Source organism: Temnothorax americanus, unplaced genomic scaffold, assembly GCF_048541705.1.
Source record: "Temnothorax americanus isolate GAGA-0224 unplaced genomic scaffold, ASM4854170v1 Scaffold8, whole genome shotgun sequence".
In the NCBI taxonomy this organism is placed as follows: Eukaryota; Metazoa; Arthropoda; class Insecta; order Hymenoptera; family Formicidae; genus Temnothorax; species Temnothorax americanus.
Genome location: NW_027509802.1, coordinates 4917317 through 4939007, shown reverse-complemented (window position 1 = coordinate 4939007; position 21691 = coordinate 4917317). Strand labels below are relative to the sequence as shown.

Sequence of the window (21691 nt, the reverse complement as noted above, 5' to 3'; positions counted from 1 at the left end):
GGGGAGAGAGAATTGGCCACCTCGGTCTAACTCTTCTTGATTATTAGTTTTGGGTAATGCTGATGCCAGCGATACCTACTGTAACTTTTAAGCCATAACTTGAAAAGTACTTAATAAAAAAATACTTTATTAAGTGATTTGAAAAGCTCTCAAGGTAAGCTACAAGAATATGTAATAAAAAATTGGTGTTTTCATTAAAAAATTTCAAGGTAATCTTTACGTAACCTTGGCAACACTCTTCAAGGTCATATTAAAGAGATCCTATAGCGAAGGCCGAACTTCCTCGATGTCGATAATGTCAACATTTTTAATCCTGTTTTCTATGTTATATATCTATATCTGTCCTTGTCCGATTGCTGCACCATCTTTCGTTACACGCAATACTGCTCATTCTATCAATCTGCATGTGCCTCCTGCATAATAAAGCTTCTTTAGTGAAAATATTTTTTTCTAGACTTTGAATCTCAGTTCTATTTGCATTGTCCCTACATGTTGTCCCTACGTCCCCTGGGTATCATTTTGTATATATAAACTGCAGTATTTTTGTTGAAGCAAATATTGTCATCGGGTGACAGCTGTATGTGCCCAAATTTTTAATTTTTTTTCGTTTCTGATATGTAATCCTGTGCTCTGACCTAGATTTTTGTGCGTACTTTAATTCTATAAAAGAATTTTGCAATTCTTTAAAGCCAATTCAAAAATTTCTTAAAAAAAAAAAAAATGTCGGTAACGACTGTCACTATAACATCCCCTCAAAAACCCTACAATTATGGAAACATGTTTTTTGAAAATGCAGATTAGAAGGTGCCATACTTTTGCCAAACCTTGTATATCTTCAACAAAAATTAAGATAGCGAGTTCTTTCTAGACTCATTTTAAAGGTCAACATAAGAACTATATGATAAAAATCGTTACTTAATTTTAAAATGACGAATTCAATATGGCGGACCAAAACGCTAAATTTTGTTGTATTTACATGTAAGTTAATATATATATATCTATATATATATAAGTTTTGAGATCGCTGATAACAAATCTGCAGTAAAAATTTCAAAATTTAAAATGGCGGACCAAAATACTAAACTTTGTTGGATTTGAGTAAAACTTATTTTCCAAAGATTTTTCAAGTCGCTGATTATGAATATAAAATCAATTTTTAAATTCAAGATGTCAGATCTCTAATATAACTGACAAAATGTAAATATAGAAACAACTGATATTTCAAATCAACGATCTTAAAAACCCCTGGAATACGCGTTACATTAAAATCCAAGAAAATTTTACATTTTGTTCGCCATTTTAAATTTTAAAATTTTGACTACAGAATCATAATCAACAATTCCAAAAACTTTTAGTAAGACATAAATTAAATGCTAATTATATACCTAGAAAAGTCAGGCACGATAGGGTTAAATATATTAACGATAATATTAATCCAGCACACACACAAATATTACATCAATATTATATTGTTTCCTACTCAACAATGTAATTGTTACGTACAGCATGTGTTGTATTACATTAATATTATTGAGTGGAAAATTATCGGGGCGGAGCGAACAAAGTGAGAATAGCCCCTCTATGGCCGGCATTCATAGTCGGATCTTATTTGAAGACTGTCTTAAGTAATATCGTAAGATACTAATACAACTCTGTGATTGGTTAATGACATCTTAAGATTGTACTCAAGACGGTCTTAAATATAAGAACTGATTATGAATACCGGTTTATATCCGACTATGCATTATTTTTGTAATCACAACTGCTCCTAAACCGCTTGGCTGATCGAATAATACTGTATATGGATCAATTGCTTATGATAGGTCGATGCTCAGGCAAAAATCGAAAATCCATAATTTTTTTGCAAAAATTTATTTGAAAAAACGTTGACGACTATCAACTGTGATAATATCATTTTATTTTGAAGATTCCTCCCGATAATATCGGCAGAATGCCATCTTACTTCTATCTGTGTTATGACTCAGATATTAATTAGCTCAGAACGTTTTTACAATCTAGAGAAGTATTAAAAAAATCAACTAATTGCCAGGCGCTTCGGAATGCTTAATTAACAATTTTAGTAAGAATCCCGAGACTCAGATATTGTTAATTACCTCAAAACAATAAATATTTGAAATTTTTTAACGGAAATGCTAAATTAACAATTTAAAAAAATGTTAGAAAAATCAATTAATTGCCAGACGCTTCGGAATGCTTAATTAACCCTTTCGGTATGGAAAGTGACTATAGTCACTGTCAACATGCAGCTCACTGCGGCCGAGCAACTTGAAATGTTTACTTGAAATGTTTCTGTTAATAAATTTTTTAAATGTTTTTGTTATTGTGGTTTATTGCACATAATAATTAAAGACGTTGGACGTCGAATGCCTAGCTCTCTCGGCCAAATCATGTATATCGGCAGATCGACGCTTCGGTTACTGGAAGGCCGTTCGCGTCTCGGTCGCTCCGTATCAAAAGGGTTAACAGTTTAGGGAAGACTCAATAACGTACCATCAAATCTAATAAAATTGTAAACAAATTGTATTGACTCCAAAGGTCCAGCGACACAATCCACAACATTCGATTTAGTTAATTAACAAATGCTATGCGTTACGACGTAACAGTTCCGTACTGTTTAAATAATAAGTTAATCAACAAATTGTAAAAAAAAAACTGCCACCCGGTTTTATACATAAAAAAACGCTGAGGCACAGAATAGTTCTCAGTTTCGCCACTACGAGGCGTCCACTCTCGTAAGTAAAATCCGACATCAACCAAATATAAGCCGCGAGTCTCTCAGGTATACAGAGAGAGATTAGTTCTCGACAATCTCGAATCCGCCGTTACGAGGCTTTCGCTCTCGTAAGCAAGATTCCGCCGACTAGGTATATAAGCCCAAAGCATCGAGACGCTCGCTCTCAGTGTATAAAAATACTTCCATCGATATGCACAGCAACTCAGACGTTTACATGTCTAAATATCCCGGCCGTAATATCACGCGACAAAATGTCCCAGCCATAATATCATTGAAACAAAATATACCGCGACAGTATACCCCATGACAAAATATCTCGTGGCAATATATCTCATAACAAAATATCCCATAGAAATATATCCTATAAAATGTAGGGTAAAAATTTGATATAATACTGACCATTCCATGCAGAAATATATTCAAAATTAAACTTATACACAAAAACTTATAATTTAGTAGAGTAATAATAACAGTTACATACATAAATACACATTAAGGCTCCTGGTCCCTGAGCCGAGAACTCCGCGTTGACGGTGGCAACGTACCGTCGCGGTAAAAATAAGAACTCTCTCCAATGGAGAATAAGCGAAAATTGTTGAAAATTGACACGTTGAAAATTCTTGCGTAGTATTTCCAAATAAAAAGATACTTGCTTAAAATAACACTACAGATCACTTCAGCACACTTCGAAAATACTCCGAGTTGAAGTTAAGTCTACCCCTTTCCCTTGACAGTTAATGAACAGCCGTAAAATGAATGTCATACGAAATCTAGTCATGCGCCTGCGCACAAGTCTGCATCGTATCACTTTCGTTTTACGGCTGTTTATTAACTGTCAAGGGAAAGAGGTAGACTTAACTTCAACTCAAAGTATTTTCGAAGTGTGCTTAAGTAATCTGTAGTGTTATTTTAAGCAAATATCTTTTTATTTGGAAATACTACGCAAGAATTCTCAACGTGTCAATTCTCAACATTTCTCGCTTCTGACGTCACATCTCATGAGATGTCGGGAAAGAGCCCAGGAGCCTTAAGATAACCCTTAAAATTAAAAAAAGTAAATCAAGCAAAAACGGTTATCAATCGTCGAGTGAGTTATGTTCTTGTCACGCGCTCTCCTATTTTTTATTTACTACTAGCTGGTTAGCCGGAGCTTCGCCCGGGCGTCTTTTTGTTAACAACTTTATTTGTGTTATTACATTTGTGTTCTAGCTAATCTTATCCACCAATGTATGATTCATAAACACATATTTTTAATAGCTTTCCACGTCACCTATGAAATACTATATATTATTAACGCGTTTTTTTTAGTGGTGTCCCGAGTATTTTAAATTCTTTAAAAAAATCGTACTTAATGACTTTTCCTGTTCAGATTTTCCTAATCAAGCAAATTTTAAAGAATTATATATGAAATAAAGGTAGAAAAGACTGAAGAATATAATAGAATTATAAATACCCCGATATCTCAAAATTGGCGGAAATTAGAGCAACCACGGACATTTCTCAAAAAATTCAAAATTTTATAAAAAAAGAATCCTTTTACCGATCATCGCCAAATTCAATACCAACCTTCCTTTAATGATACTCTATGTTTGGAACTCACGTGTATATAATTGCTGCGTGAACATATTAGTTGCTAAGTTAATCGTTTGATGTTCGCGTCGCCTATTAGTTGATAAGTTGCGTCTCGTATCATTAGTTAAGCATTGTTGAAGTGTTGCCGTCGGCAACCTAAATTTTACGTTTAGTGACTCGCGCGGAACGTTGGCGGATCGCGATCGTTAGCATGTCAATATTTCGCGCGACTCACCCGACTCATGCTGCCCACCCGCGGGTGGCATTCCTAAATAATGGAGAAGTTGGTACTCGCTCGCGCCGCAATTCGCAGGTGCGCGAGCCGGAAGAGTGCCAGAGCACTCATCGTTAAGTCGTCAGAGAAGACACACCAGCCTCTAACGAACTCGCGTTACGAACACCATCGAGTAACCACCTTTTGGACCTTGCCTCGTGTGCTTGCACTACCTGCTTGCGTGCCTCGTCTGCCTGCACTTGCTTGCTTGCCTCGTTTTGCCTGATTATCGCCTGCTTGCTTGTCTTCCCGCAATCACGGAGGGCTCGCGGGCAAACGGAAGGACGAGAGTGACGAGAAAGCACCACTCGAGAGAGCATCGGGCAACAAACGGTGAGTCGCTTGCTTCACGCTTTTTCGTCTTGCATTACGTTACATATTGCGAGGGAATTGCCCCTTCGAAAACCAGCATTTGTGCAGAACAATTAGCGAATCCGGAGAGCGCCTCACACCCCCCCGAGCACTCTATATAAAATTACACGTATAATTTATACACTTTTCAAGCAGAAATCGGAAACCCCTTCACCGATCCTCGCCAAATTCCATAACAACCTTCCTTTAATAATACTCTATATAAGATGACAAATATGACATGTATGGATCGGATGGTAGCTCGGCCGAGGAAGGCGTTAAGAATGGTGCCTCCACCCGCAAGGGGCTAGGTCTAATTACATTTTCTGCGAGACTTACAGATTGCGTGAAACGGTGCTGAGCAGGCGGCCACGTATTATTGTAACGATTGAAATCGCACCGTAGGATTTGCAGGTGGAGGCGTGCTGCGGAAGGACGGCCGGCGGGCGGGTCACGTTGGCGCCCACAGCCGGTAAAGCGGAGCCCCTCGCAAGGCGACCGCTCAGCCCGTAACGCAGGATGACAGCCCGAGCACGGAGAATCCGGGAAAGGGGACGCCCCGACGAAGGTCCCCGTTGAGGAATAGAACCACACCCGGGATGCTGCCACCGGTCGACGAGCCACGGCCCGACCAGCCTGGCCGTCGAATAACCGAGTCGAATAATAGTCGAATAATAGAGTCGCGACCTGGTCAGCCGGGCTCTAAGCGGGCTGATTTTTAAATCCACCGCCGGCGGGTGAAGGAAGGAAGACGCAAAGGACGCCCAAGTCAGGCGCTACGCTCGCATAGGGCGCCGCAGTCGAGACAGGGATTGCAACCCCGGCGCGCAGGCGCGCGGGACCAGCGTGGTTCCGCCGGGCCAAGAGAGCAGCACTGTGAACTCCGTCTTGAGACATGCTCCGAGTAGGACGTGTCTAGTTTACTCTCTTCGGGCGGATTCTATCCGATTACTGCTTATATATTTTCGTAATTTTATTTTATTCGCTTCACATATATCCTGCTTTGCGCTTCGCAATATATCCTGCTCTGCATTTGCATGGGAATGCTTGCACGTGTTTCTGGAATGGCTTGGAGGAGCACATGACGCAGGAGTATTGGCCGCTTACTTGAGAACGCTGAGGACATTCTGTGAGCTGACGAGCAAGATAACTATGTCTGTTCTTTATATGCCTTACCTTTCTTTAAAAAATAAAATTTACTCCAGATATTTTTACTCCGTTTTGCTATTATACTTTGGGTTTATATTTTCGTTTTCACCTGTACTTCTTTAGTTAATTATCGTCATTCTTAGATACATTCTGGAGCATTCCGTACGTTGGCCTTACCGTTCTTTAAAATTCACTTCGGATATTTTCTCTGTTAAGCTACTATATTTACTACTTCGTTTTCGCCTATATGCTCATATTCGCTGATTTCATGTGCTTATGCTTATATATTTAATTAATTAACTATAGTCATTTTGAGATTCATTCTGGAGTTTTTTGATTTTCTATTTCTATTGTTATTACTATTTCCTCAGAATAGCTAGTATCTATTGAAATTTTGTTAATTTGTACTATACTTGTATGTGCTGTCGTTATTGTATCTGTATTTATTATTCGGGAACATTTTGGATACCGTTCATATCAGAACATTTCATTACATTTGCTTTATTAATTACATTACGAACTTGCAATATTTCGGAGTATTTATTGTATGTTCGTTCTTTACATTGTTACCTTTTGCATTATATGCCTTATTATTTATGATTTAATTGTATTTTTCTTTCAGCTAAATGGTTTAATATTTATATTATTGCCTGCGATAGGTTCTTTCGGAACTCGTTATTTCGAATTGTGTGTTTACATTCCGTTGCTCGCCTTGGTTTTTGCGTGTTTTTCAGAGGCGGGCTGCTTCCTTCTTGTGTTATTGTAACAGTGTGTTCTATTCGAGAATATTTATGAGAGTCTTTTCTTCGCATTCCTGTTCCATACTCCTTATTATTCTTATTCTGATATTTCTGTTTCTCTAATAATATATTATATGGTAAATAAAATATTATTTTTTACTTCGTTTTTATTATTATTGTTTGTCTACTAATATATGCGGAAATATATTTTACGCATACCGATTTATTGTGTACTCATCATGACTAAGGGTGGGAATCGAGGGAATCGTTCTCCCTCCTCCCCTAAGGAGAATAAAAATGGTAACTTTTCTAAGCGACTTAAAAAGGACGATAATAATGAGTCGTCTTCGTCCTCGTCCTCGGCCTTGGTCCTATTGAATAATGACCCGGCTTTTTTTAGACTTCGCTTTATTCAGTCTCAGTTGGGGAATAGATATTCGGATAATATTCTTGCTCCTTTTTCGGTTCATATTGAAAGTGTTTCTAACTCGTCTGATAATATTGATAATGCTCACCCTATGAAAATTGGCAAACTTTTATGTAATAAATATAATATTAATACCCTGCAAAAACTTGGCAGGAATTTAATTAAAGTCGAGTTTGAGGATTACTTGGAAGCTAATTCGTTTGTTGAAACTAAAAACCTCCTTCCCTCGGATTTCTATGTTTATATTCCTAATTATAAGTTGTTCAGAACCGGAATTATCAGAAATGTAGATATTCACCTTTCCTGTGAGGAAATTATGGATGGTATTTCTTGGCCTGATGCTCCGGTGAAAATTCTCTCTCTTGAAAGAATGAAGTATCGAGATAGAACAAGTAGTGAAATCAAGGATTTGTTTTCGATTAAAGTCTCTTTTGCATCTAATCTCCTTCCGGAATTTGTATATATTTGGAGAGTTAAGTGTAGAGTTTTTCCCTTTGTTAATAAAGTTCGTAACTGTCATAACTGCCATAGATGGGGACATTCTGCGGCTGCTTGCAGAGGTAAACCTTTGTGTGTGAGCTGTGGATTGTCACACCTTACGTCTGAAGCCTGTAACTCGGCTCTCTGCTGTATCAATTGCAGGGGTGAACATGTCTCATCTGATCTTTCTTGCCCTACCTATTCAGCACATCGGATAATAAATACCGTTATGGCCTATACAAATTCTTTCTTCTCTCAGTCGAGAAGACTGGTTAGGTCTAGAGGCATAGAGTCTTGCCAACAGGCCATTAGTGAGTTTAGGTCCCAAGCCTATTATGCCTGGATTAAGGTGGTTCCTAATGAGATTGTGGAAGGTAATCTTCGTCGTAAGAATAAGAGAATTAGTCAATCGACTAGTGATAGCGATGGATCTGAATTGTCTCCACCCCCCCCCCTGATTTGGAATCTACTATTCGTCCTTCCGGCGAAGGGTCTATGTCTGGCGAGGCTATGGACCTCCAAATCGAACCTCGTTCGGATTTGATTTCGGAATATGTTTTGCCTTCAATATCTAGTTTATTCCCGAATCCCGATATTATTCTTAATGATATACGAATGTTATATAATAGTGAAAAATCCGAGCATATAAGGGCTCATACCATGTCGCAGTATCTGCGTGTTTTGTTTAGTAAACTTCAGTAGGGCATAAGTTATGAGGATTATGCAGTGGAACAGCAGGGGTATTACGGGTAAATTTCAAGAATTTTCTAATATGATTAATGATTTTGATGTAGTGTGTTTGCAGGAGACTTGGCTCCATGTGAGGTCTTACTTTTCCTTTAAAGATTTCCTTGCTTTTAGAAATATTACTCAACGAAGTAAATTGAATAGATATACAAGCTCTTTCTCCGCGGAGGCTCTGGCGATTATTGCTGCTGTCGGTTTGACGCTGGTCAATTCGTGGGAACATGTTAACATATGTACGGATTCGTGGAGCGTCTTGCAAACTATCGCAAATATTAAACCATTTAGCAATGGCAAACTTAGCCCTTTGGTTCCGAATTTAAAGTCTAAGCTTTGTCTTGCCGCCGCAAGCGGCTTGACGGTTAGATTTTCATGGTGTCCTGCACATAAGGGAATTTTGGGTAATGAGCGGGCCGACTCGGCTGCTAAGGAGGCTTCGCTAAGTGGCTCCTTACTTAGTAACAAAATTTCTCATAAGGATATTTCATCTCATCTTTTGTATGCTTACAACGATATTGATGCGGGGTTCTTGGACCGTATTAATAATGGATTGGGCAGGTTTTACATGGAAAATCTGGCCGATCTAAATTTGAATCTGTCATTTCTATCAAAGTTTAGAATTAACAGGAGAGATTTTGGATTTATGGCTCGTTTGCTTGCTGGTTACCCATATACTAACGTTATTAAGTATAAGTTTGATATCGGCGAATCCCCCTCATGCCCTTGTGGCTGTGAGTATCAAGATGTTGATCACTTAGTCTGGGCATGTAACCGGTTTGATAGTAGTAGATCTAGGTTTTTTACGATTTCTTTTTGACCCTAAACTCTTGGCTCCTTTTTCTTGCCTATATTTATATAGTAACTTAAATTACAAGATTGTTAAGGCGATACTCTCCTTTATTAAGGATTGTGATCTCGGGTTGTAGATGCGTGCGCATGGCACATTTTTTATTTTTGAATAGTTATCGACCTCTCAGTTGGTCAAAGTAATAACTGAATCGGCTTGAAGCCTCCTGTAATTGACACAAGAGGGCTCCAGTGCTCCCCGCCACTGGACCCACTGTCTTGTGTGGAAAGCGTGGTACCATGGCCTGTTGAGCCGGAAATCCACTAGGGGCGCAAAGAAGAAGAAGAAGAAGAAGAGCAGCACTGTCGTGCGAGCTTGCGAGACGAGAGGTGCCACCCATCCACTTGCGATACGGACTCCCGGCTGCCGAGGAACGCAAAGACTGTAAAGGCCACTGCTCAAGCACCGTATTATAATCAAGTAAGACCGTCTCGACGCCAAGGCCCTCCCGGGAGTCGCGTTGTGCCGCGAGTATTGTGAAATCCGCTCAGTAGTGCCAAGAGAAATACTACGGAAGGGCCCGGTCGAGTAAGTGAAACGCAATTGCCCGTCTCGGGGACTCGCGCTCGCGGCCGCCGATAGTCAACGAGCGCTTAGAATAACGCGTAATTGGAGACTACGCGAGCGTAGAATAGCGCGGAATTAGAGTCAGCGCGCGCTTAGAGCAACGCGTGATTGGAACAAGCACCGCGTAATTAGTCGGGAGATTTGAATTAGACTCGAGTTTATTGCGAAACAGCGAAATGCGCTTCGCGTGACCGGGTCGTTATTAGCGGAGAGTCCTTCGCACGGGCTAGACACCGTATCGTCGTGGGGCCGTAGGGTGGGCTCCACGTGATCGCGTCGTGGTGTGCGGGGCATCTTTTGCGGGCCTCGCGAGGTATCGGGCGTAATTGCGGATGCCCTTCGCGAGGTCATTAAAAGCGAGGTAGGTTCGCGTAAAGGCAAGCTACCTTCCGCGTTATTATCATTCGCGTTAATGTATCCTTATCTCTCGCGTTAATATATCTTGTTTCGCGTTAATGTATCTTGTCTCGGGTTAATGTATCTTGTCTCGCGTTAATGTATCTTGTCTCGCATTAATGTATCTTGTCTCGCGTTAGTGTATCTTGTTATATCATCCGCGTCAATGTACCTTATCACTCGCGTTAATTCGTCGTTGTATTATTCGCATATCATTCGCGTCAACTAGTCGTTGTATCGCTACCATTCGCCTTAATTAGTCGTACCTAGACGTTTTACCGTTCCTGCGGAATTCGTGGCGGGACGCGTTGCGACCGTTATCAGTCCTATCATTGAGATTCACTATTCGATCAATTATGTTGTTTTCATTTCCTATGCTTCTTGTTTAAATATACTATTTATTATATTCTGATTTATTTCATGTATGTGTTGATTGCGCTGCACTCCCTCTCCTCCTCTCCAAGATCGAACAGCGATCGCCTACAGAATTCACGCCTAAGAGAATGAGCTGGTTAGATTTCGCGTAACGTGGTGCGAGTCATCACCCTGGCGCCCATACCGAGCTTCGGAAATTATACCTAGTCGAGCTACCCTACGTGACTAACAGCCTTGAACAATTCCAGCTTGCAGAAATATAGATTTTTGGTGATTTCGAGTAATTGACGGCGCGCTCCTCCTCGGCAGACGAGACCGATAGAACTCGTCGTCGTCATAAACTTATACACTTTTTGGGCAAAAATCGGCAACCCTTTCACCGATTCTCGCCAAATTCAATAGCAACTTACCTTTAATAATACTCTATCCATTAAAAAAAATTTGCTCAATATCTCAAAATTTGCGGAAATCAGAGCAATCACATAGATTTTTTTTACACAGAAATCGGTAACTGCTTTATTATTAGCAATTTTTTGAATTCTATTATATTCCTCAGTTTTTTCTACCCCTATTTCATATATAATACTTTAAGATTTAGGAAAATCTGAACAGGAAAAGTCATTAAGTATGACTCTTTTAAAGAATTTAAAATTTTAGATATTCCGTTTTTTTTTCATTTTTTTAAATATATATATATATAAATTGGGTTGTAGCACAATGGCACATAGCCTATGTTACTCAGGAAGATATAAAGACATAAGCTATCCACTAGTGTAAAAATTTTTGAAATCGATTCAGTAGTTTCTAAGATTATCCTAAACAATGGTATAAACATTTCTCCTTTCTATAATAGTAGAGATATAATCAAAATACCTATTTGCTTACGTGACTAAAAGCGATCTTCCAGATGACGAATTATCAACAAACGGGGCATAGGAATTGCGTTTTTGTCAACTGTGTCTGGTCTATGACTATAAACCTGGCTACACGGCGTGCCAAGAAGGGCTTAAATTCAAGAAAAGCTTAACAGAAAATTTTATTATATTGAACGTGGCGTCTCGACAAATAAAAACAGAATCTGGGACGTGCGTTTCTGAAAATATTGTAACTGTTATAAGCACGTAATAGTAATTAAATAAGACTATGCGTTGTCTGTTAACACAAAAACAGGGTCGCGAGATAAACTCAGAACCCTAATCAGAAATAATAAAAAAATAAGATGAGTCACTGGAAGAAACGATGCGTTGTATCCTCAATAAGACAGTGGGGGCTTGCTCACCTATTCATTAGTCTTAAAAATCGATAGCCGTACCTACTACCTAACTCACGAATAGTTAAGAAAAAATTCAAAATCCACCTCCTGGGTGAGAAACATCCAACCAGAAATCCTCGAAACAAAAATCAGACGCATCCCACAACAAATCCATCCCTTCCATCCCTTGAACTTTCCTATATAAATCCCGACATTGCGCACTCGCTCTCGAGCTTCGGTCTCTTCCTTCAGTTCGGTACTATAATCGTGATCTCTTCCGTTTTGAGTCACGATTTCGTATTTAGAGTCTGTGCACGAGATCCAGCAGCTATATCAATCGCTCTGATTCATCCAACTAAATCCATTTCGAGAAGGAGCTCCGATCTATAGAGCTCAGACATTCAAAAATTCATCAAGTAGTAAGTCCCGCATTTTTCTTTTCTCTTTTTCCGGGTTGTTTCCCTTTTTCTCTATTTCTTTTTTTTATTATTTTGTGGCAAGTCTCTTGAACAAGTAAATCCTCCCGCCATCTCGAATTCGGACGATAGCGTGGTCGCCGTCGACACCCGAATTCGTGGCGATTATTTCCCGCTATCTCGGATTCGGATGATAGTGTGATCGCTGTCGGCACCCAAATTCGTAGCGATTACTTCCTTTCCGCTATTTCGGATTCGGACGACAGTGTGATCACTGTCGCCATTTGAATTCGTGGCAAATCACGTGAACAAGTAAATCCTTCCGCTATCTCGGATTCGGACAATAGTGTAATCGCTGTCACCACCTGAATTCGTGGCGATTTCTATAAAATAATATATATAAATATTGCATTGTAAAAGATCCTTTAAACGGATCCGAGAAAGGTCGACCACCAGCATCCCTTCAACCCGTTGCAACCTCGGTACTTTCAGTGGATCCGCGAGTACCACCTGTTCGACGTCGAAGTTCTCGAGCAGTCGTCAGATCCGCGAGAAATGATCGAAACAGGCGGACCGGACGCAAAGACTTTTGAGGGAGCAAGTATTAGAGTTTTTTCGTCACGGAAAAACGCCGGTCCTCCGCGACTCGCAACACCGTCTCTTCCACCTGCTCAGCCGGAGGGACCACCTTCGCCACCTCCTCAATTGCTTCCCTCGCCACTTTCTCGTCTCCTTTCTTATCGCGTGGTTCCCGACACCCCCGATTCCTCGCCTCCTTTCGAACCCTCGTATTCTCCGGTTCGTCCCGGGAAACTTCCCAATTCACCATCTCTCACACCTTCCGCTCCCTTAAGTCCCGCATACGAAAGATCCTGTTCTTCTGTTCCTTTCGAGGAACTCCACAGAGAACCATCTCCAGCGCTGTCCACCACCTCAAGTGTGGAGATTCTCGAGGAGAGTCCTCAACGCCCACACTACTTCGCGAATATATCCGCTTATTTCCCACGCTATACGGATCCAATTCCTGAAGGGACTCTTACCATCGGTTCTGGCGAGTTCGATATAGTCGAACTCCGCTCACTCATCCTCAGGGCGAATCCTGACCACTCTATTCCCGTCTTTATCCCTAACCACAAATATCCTTACCTAATCCCCGTCAACCTCTTCTGCAGTATATTCCACCGACCCACCGTCAACCTCGAGGAGGTAATCAATTCAGACCCAATAACAATCGATTAAGATTACCATAAATGTAACATTATAATTATATTATCCTTTAATTTAATTTATTATTTAATCATTATATTTTTCCTATTTTTATAATTTAATTTAGTATAACACACATACACACCACACGCACATTTAGCTGAAAATTTATGTAATTCCATTTGTAATCTCAATTGTAATAATAGCGGGCAAAATGTCAATTTCAAAATAGGTCTCCTCTCGAAAATCTTGCCCGATTACCTCCGAACTCATATAACACCCGCGAAGAATACACGTTACACATACATTCCACACATCCGCACTTCATCTGCGTTTATTTATTAGCATAATTGCCTGATTCTCTTTACTCAATGTCATTAACCAATTCTATTTTAATTTGTAATAAATGTTTTATTTATTTTTAAGATTAAACTCAATGTTTATTCATTTTTAATAAGACCTCGCCTTCATCCCTTCACCGCTCTCGAAATCGCACAAGGTCCGATCCTGAGTTAAAGAGATTAAATTCTCTGACTCAAAACAGTACCGAAGATCGCACCGCTCATGGAAAGCGTCCTAGCGTCCTTACGGACGTTGACCCATCCTGAGTCATTGAAAGTGCGTTCAGCTCGCGCCACGCGCCTCAGAGCGTGTACCTGCGAGCAACAGAGTATCTGTTTGCGTCCTTCCTTACCCCTACCCCTCTGGTTAGCCCTTCCTTCGCTTCCAGTTTTTTTATCCTAATCCTGGGGTTGAACGTAACAACAATAATGAGGAAGCTTCTTAAATGTAAATTTTCAGATTCGGGCTTTGCGTCGCAATATATTTCCGCTCATAAGGTACGTAGGGAAAAAATAAAAACATTTTTATTATGTAGTTTAAATCCAAGCTACCGCTAACTAACAATCTGAACGGTTGAGTCGTTACTGATATTTAATCTCGGATAATTGCCGGCTTACGTATAGATACACGGCCTGTGTCACGCTGCGCGTACACTTGGCGCGAGACACTAGCGTGTCTCTTGATAGATGATTATTCGCTGGCGTTCGTGGATGAATTAACACAGAGAATTGAAAACTGTCCACAAACACGCCGACTATGTTCATAAATTGTCGACCTTAAAAGTTGGTGAAGGACGAGTGTACGAGCGATCGCGTGTAAATATGTTATACAATGCGTACTCGTAAAATAAAGAAAATACATTGAATGCTTTAAAATAAAAAATAAATTTGTTTTGAAAGTACTGCTTATTAAGACTTTTTAGTTTGTTTCCACAATTATTACATGTTTCTAAAATTTGGTACCACCTTTTTTGAACACTCCGTACATAACTTTCAAATATTGTATGTGTATATGTATATATGCATTGTATAAATATAGTTTTACATTTTATATGTTCCATAATCATACAACAAAGATAAATGCAATAATACTGCAATATGCTTTGAAAATTTTAAAGGAATACACTTAATATGCACAGATAATAAATTTCTTTTAAATGTAATGATATTTTCCGCTGTAAAGAGCGCTTTTTCAAAAACAACAAATAGAATAATTAAATAAATTCTAGCTAACTTAGCAATTTGATTTCCGTTTTATTTCTTGTAGTGGATGATTTGGATCAAAATTAACAAATTTGTAGATTCGGATAAATTCTATTTCTCGGATATTAACTACATTTATACCCTGAATTTAGGCCGCAGTCTATACCTCAAGTTCGACCTAAATTATTTAGGCCGCCTACTGTAAACACTTGACAAGCGACGGAATCTGGCTTCGTATTTTAGTAACCTGACCTGAAATAGAACGTTATCATTTGCGGTGTAAACGCGCGACGCGATCTAAAAGCTTTATTTACGTGTTCGGATTTACTGCAATTTCAGATGAGCTGTCAAGTTAGATAAGATTAAATCGATGAATTCGTGGCTTCTGGGCACGTATTATGAAACTTTTCAAAATATATTTCGATCGGAATTATTCTGTTTTCCTAAATAGAAATTTTGAAAATAACAACAATTTTGATCAAAATCATTCCAAAAAGTTCTACAATACGTGATTTGTACACAGAACGCAGAAACGCTTGCCGTTAAACCGATAAATTCATGGCAATCCAAAATAAATCTCTTTCGATGTAAACGGTTAATTAAGGGTAAATATACCTAACAGGGGACCCATCTCCGATGACCTTGACCTTGACATATGTTGTCAAGAACATGACTCTGAGTAACTTTTTCTTATAAAGTTAAAGTTTAATCTGCAATCATTGCTTATTTAAAAGTTATAAACAAAAAAAATTTTTTAAATATAGCAGTTATTTTGAGTATTAAACGACACAAACGACTAATATGTATGTGGAAATAGGGTAATTATTCAGAATAAAGCCTTTTCCAAATTTTGAAATTTTTTTTGCGGCTCTCTTGGTAAAAATCTTTGTTGTGACTCTGACAGTGATAATCAATCGGAGAAGCCCGAAAGATACGTATACCCTATCTATTTTTTTATCCATTTTTTTTATGTATTGTTCAACTTACCACGCAAACGTCCAATTTTTTTTTACTTGAAAGTACACATATCAACGATTACTTCCTTTAATGTTGACACAAACTGCTTGACACTAAAATAAACATAATTCACGAATTACTACCAGTCTTTTTCAGGACCAAAATCGGTTCTTTTAAGAGCCACTATTATACATATTTATAACGTTGAAAGATCGGAAAAGCCACGTCGGAAAAAATAGGTAAAAAAAATAGGTTAAAAAATAAATAGGGTACATATTTTTTGGGCTCCCCCGATTGATTATCACTGTCGAAGTCACAACAAAGATGTTTACCAAAAAAGCCGCAGAAAAATATCAAAATTCTAAATTCTAAATAATTACTAGAAATAGTACATGTATGAACAAAGAAAAGTCATTTAAAGCAGTGAATCGTTAATATATTGAACAATCTTTTTGTTAAAGCAGAGAATAGTTAGCATAGAAAAGGGTAAAAATGAAAATAAGGGGAGAAACCTCCAGTGATCTTAACCGACCTTGACATATGTTGTCAAGGACATGACCCTGAGTAAATTTCCTTATAACTTAATCGTCGGTCATTGCTTATTTAGTTGTTATGAATGAGTTATAAATAAAAGTTATGAATAAAAAAAGTTTGAGAAATATACAAGTTTGTGTCAATATTGGGATCTGACGCTGTGTTATAGTCTGTTATTAAAATGTTAATATCCATGGAAAATATTTGTGATTGGCCTAGTGCAAATCCTGCGCAGAGAAAGTTTATTGAAGGCAAAAGAGTTTTAAAAGCAGGACGTATAATTAAATGTAGAATAAATGAACAAAACATGAGAAGTGATGTTGTGAGCTTTACAGCTGTGTTCACAAACTTTTCACAGCAGTTTTCTTCAAGCGTCTTGTTTTTGCAACATCATCAAATTATTCACCGTTAATTATTATTGAAAATGTATCATTTACACATTCACGATGCTTTAGGTTAAACAAATTCTCAAACTAATTTTTTCTGTCAAAACTTACCTGGCAGTATATAAATCCTCTTTCTTGAAATGGAGTGAACACATTCTCATATAAGGAGTCACTTTCTTTATCTTCAATGCATTTTTCCAGGCTTTGAAACGATCAATTTTCTCTAAATTGCCAAAATAATTTTTGACATGTACAAAGCACTCTTTGGGCTTGGGAAAGCGATGAAATCGAACAGTTATATTACTATCAACCTTACTTCCACAACCGCGAACTAAACACTTAATTCTGCTCGCAGATTTACAACGCGGAAAAAATTCATCCATATTAATAAAAATACAACGCAAAACCAGTACGACTGCACGTCAAGCCTGTACAATGCCACGAGATCTGTGAGCCCTGAGTGCTTTCACTTTCGACCACCAGATATCATGGCGACCAATGTCAGATCCCAATTAAAGAAAATAATTTGCTGATATACATATGTGTATAAAAAGTATATATACATGTAGGCGGAGATGGGGTAGAGTGGACCTCGCTTTGCGTGGAAAGTACAATGCTGTCCAGAGAACCATCTACAAAGCAAGGTCTACCCCGTCCCACTTCTGTTTACAGGGCGAAATAAGATCTATCATTGTATGGTTCGAGTTTTCAACTTTTTATGTGAAACGAGGTCCATCCCTACCCACCCCTGCTTGTGGAAAAGGGGCGGTAGTCTTTTTCTCAGTTATATATGTATTGTCTATACACACATATTAATAAATTATTTCCCTTAGTATCGACACAAACGTTATATTTCTCAAATTTTTTTTGTTTATAACTTTTAAATAAGCAATGAGCGACGATTGAGTTATAAGGAAAAGTTACTTAGAACCATGTCCTTGACAACATATGTCAAGGTCAAGGTCATCGTAGGTGGATTCCCTATTCGGTATATTTATCATAACTAGACCTACTTTGGATCACGGCATAGGTCAATCCGCGATCAAGTCGCTAGGTGTAAACATAGTTATTATTATGCAGCTCATTGAATTATACAGTAGAGTGTGTAATAAAGACATTTTAAAAATTCTATTCATAAAGTAAATGTATAATATTTTACAATTGTAATTTAAAAATAAATTTAACTGCATTATTATTATTTCCTGTTGTTAATTAAACAATTTTTATATTAGTAACTGTTCATTTTATGCAATTACTGACTAAAACTAAAAGATGTGTTAATATAATGACTATATTGTTATGAACAACTTATAGACAACTAAGACAACTCACAACTGTCAGACAACTGTTTAATCATAATTCCATGCTTGGTCAAATTTTAAATTTAATTGCATTTATAAAAACAACTATTTTTCTTTTAAAAGCTACTATTTACATTATGAAAATATAAAATAATATATAATTCAAGTCACATTACATACCCTCCAGGTTCTAATTCTATTACTCCATCTCCACCCATCCATGAATGCGCTAAGATTTGAGATATACTTAAACGTCGCTCTGGTTCTACCACCAACATGTGTCTAATCAATTTTTCGCAATCTACAAAAATAATAAAAATGTTATTCAAATTACACAATAATTATACATTATGTATGTGTATTCTCTTAAATGTAGTTAAAATAAAAGGGAAAATGTATAAGAGAGAGTGTTAAAAGAAGCTACTCAATCCCTGAATACACAGTCTCATTATAAATTCTATCGATAAATAATATATAATATTGATATATATAATTTTTAATAAATAAATTCTTATATATATAAATAACATAATTTTTAAATATATCTTGCTGAATCCTATATGAGAGTTTTTAAAGTCGCAAAATTCAAAGACAAAATTTAAAGAGTCAAAATGACATCCCATATGGCAAACAAATTTAAAAAAAATTTAATTATGACTTACATATAACTAAAATTGTATACGTGAGTTTTTTTAAGCTTCTACTTTTAAGTTTACAAAGTCAAAGTTGAAAATTAAAAATGACGCACTTAATATCGATATATCGAAAAAATCTTTGGTATTTATTAAAAAATAAGTCTTGATTTTAGTATAATCCAAAACTAGTGACAAAAACTAGTGGGGAGACATGACAGTATCTCGCGCGAAGTATAAACGCTTGCAACACTGGCAAGAAGATCGAAAGTATCTTATACCTTAAGCATCAAATTGAGTGGAGGCGCGATGGCTATATCTAAAAAAACGGCTAAACGGATAAAATTGTTTATAGACTTAATCAATTGCTTGGCATTATATTATATAATAATAGTGCCTTTATTTTTTTCTACATTGCATGTTAATGGGAGATTTTAATATATAGGTATGTTAAAACGAGGTAATTTGGATTTAAGAAACGTCGTCACCATCGTTGTCGTCCTGGTGTCCCCTTATAAATCGAAATTTCAATACTCGCATACACCCTCACATACCTTCAAGCATCCTTTACACAGAAGTGTAAGAACTGACCTTTATCCACGCCTTCATTTGTCCACTCCCATCTTCCTCCTAACCACTCCAAACACCTTAATATAATCCGACACGTCTCAACGTAATCTAACATACCTTTACCTATCCACATCACCACTCTGACATGTCCCAACATAGCTCATCACATCCTTATCCACCCAAATACATTATCACCCATCTTCTCTCCCTCAAGCAAACCCCTCACCCTAAACATTTCAATACAACCTGACACGTCGCAATACTACCTTATCAATCCAATTATATGTATATCATATTAAATCTATATATTGTTAGTTTTAATGTCAGTTTTAGCGTTTCGAATCTTAATAGTTATCGTCAAAACCTGTGAGATTCTAGGGGCCTATTACGTATCATTTCACGAGGTAAAAATGCGAAAAGTGAGAGAATTCACTAGAGTATCTACGATTTCATTGGCCAAAATCTAATAAATCTGTTCACTTTTCGCATCTTTACCTCGTGAAAAGATACGTAATATATCTCCCTGAGCTCCCTACTCAGAGAGCTGATTAGATTGCCACAATTCCAAAAGAATTTTTGCTCCGTGGAATTAATATTTTCCTCGGAGTTCTGGGTAGCACCCCAAGAGTTCTGAAGATTATCCTTATAAATCATATCGTTAAAAGCAAAACTGAAAGAGTTCTCGTCGATCCTGTTAGCTGAATTAAGAAATTTTTAAGTTCCAAAAAAATTTTGGGGAAAATTAATGTTTTCTTCGAAGTTCTGGATATCTCAAAAGTTCTCCCGGGAAAAAAGATTAGATCTGACCAGATCAAATTATATCTCAGCAGATCAAATTTTATATGGTCAGACATGCTCAGATATGACTTCTCATGTCTGCCCAAATCTGATCATATATGTTTATATATAACTACATATATATAGGGCGTAATCTGGTCTTCGACGGCTCAGATCGGACCATATCTGCTCAGATCGAACCATATCTCTGATTGAATTTCATCGAAACAGTTCAGATCTGACTGTATCTGTTTAGATATAACCATATCGTCCATATCTATACTCGAATGCAATCCAAAATACATTACATCTGACCATATCTGTCCAGATATAAGTTGAACTGAGGTTGTGTTTGATCGAAAACCGTTCAGGTCTGACGATATCTGGCCACGTTTAACTATAATAAATTAAATGTTTGATGATCGATATTCGTCTAATGAGATATTTAAATATATAAATATGAATTTATTTATACGTAGCAAATTAAAGATATTTAATTATATATATTTAATATAATTATATAAAAATAATTTATGATAAAGATATAATTTGCAGAAAACAAGTTATTTTTTATAAACAAAAAAATGTTAGTTATTTGTTATAGAAGCATTTGCATCAATTCGCCTTATATCTAAAATACAAAGCCAATCACAGAAATATAAGTTATTTCATACATTGTAAGCTTACAGATGATGGATAAACAAAAGTGAAATAATTCTCAATTTATTATTTAATAGCTAGATTAAAATTGAAAATTTTTAATTAAAAATTTTGTTGAAGTTATTTGGAGATTTGCATAAATAATTACCAACTCGAATAAAAACTATTAGACTTTACATTTTTTACTTTAATTAATAAGAATTTTTATTGGTTATACAGAGTGTAACAAAAAGGTCTGAAATTGTTGTTAAAAAAAAAACAGAAAAAAATTATTTTAAATTTAATTGCATTTTGTAGACGCATTCAATTTTGCAAAATTGCAAATGTAATAAAAATTAATATTATTCGATTCCTTTCATTATTCTACATATAAAAGTATAAAGGTAAAGTTATCAAAAAGTGAATACTTTATGAGATATCTCATATTTTATATTAAAAATGCCATATGACAAAATTTAAAATATTTCAGGAAATTCTTAACAAAAGAGAGTTTTACATTAGCGTTTTAAAAACGTCTCGACAAGAGTTACAAGAATATGACATACAAAGTAGGGGTCCCCATTTAAAGAACTCAATGTGATCTTGTGTAACTTTCCCCAAGATTGTTCAAAGTCAAATCAATATCACCACATAATAGATAACTTGGTACCCTATAACTTTTGTATAAAACATTTCTTCCAAAAACGTCATCTTTCTGAGATAATTCAATGTCCCGACCTTTTTGTTGGATCATCTGTCGATCAAGTTGGATCAAATGTCGGATCAATCTGATAGATGAC

The 21691-nt window shown here is 37.1% G+C and overlaps 1 protein-coding gene and 1 long non-coding RNA gene across 7 annotated transcripts in view; one reads left to right on the top strand and one right to left on the bottom strand.

Annotated features, from left to right (window-relative positions):
• Positions 1 to 21691, top strand: part of LOC143907298 (uncharacterized) — a 192712-nt gene that overhangs the window by 101606 nt on the left and 69415 nt on the right. The gene's annotated exons all lie outside the window — the stretch shown is intronic.
• Positions 1 to 21691, bottom strand: part of LOC143907290 (serine/threonine-protein kinase SIK3) — a 199086-nt gene that overhangs the window by 113480 nt on the left and 63915 nt on the right. For all 6 annotated transcript variants that reach the window (XM_077423968.1, XM_077423966.1, XM_077423967.1 and 3 more), the window contains one exon: positions 18454 to 18574. In XM_077423968.1, coding sequence (XP_077280094.1) covers positions 18454 to 18574 — 121 coding nt within the window. The remainder of the gene's footprint in view (positions 1 to 18453; positions 18575 to 21691) is intronic.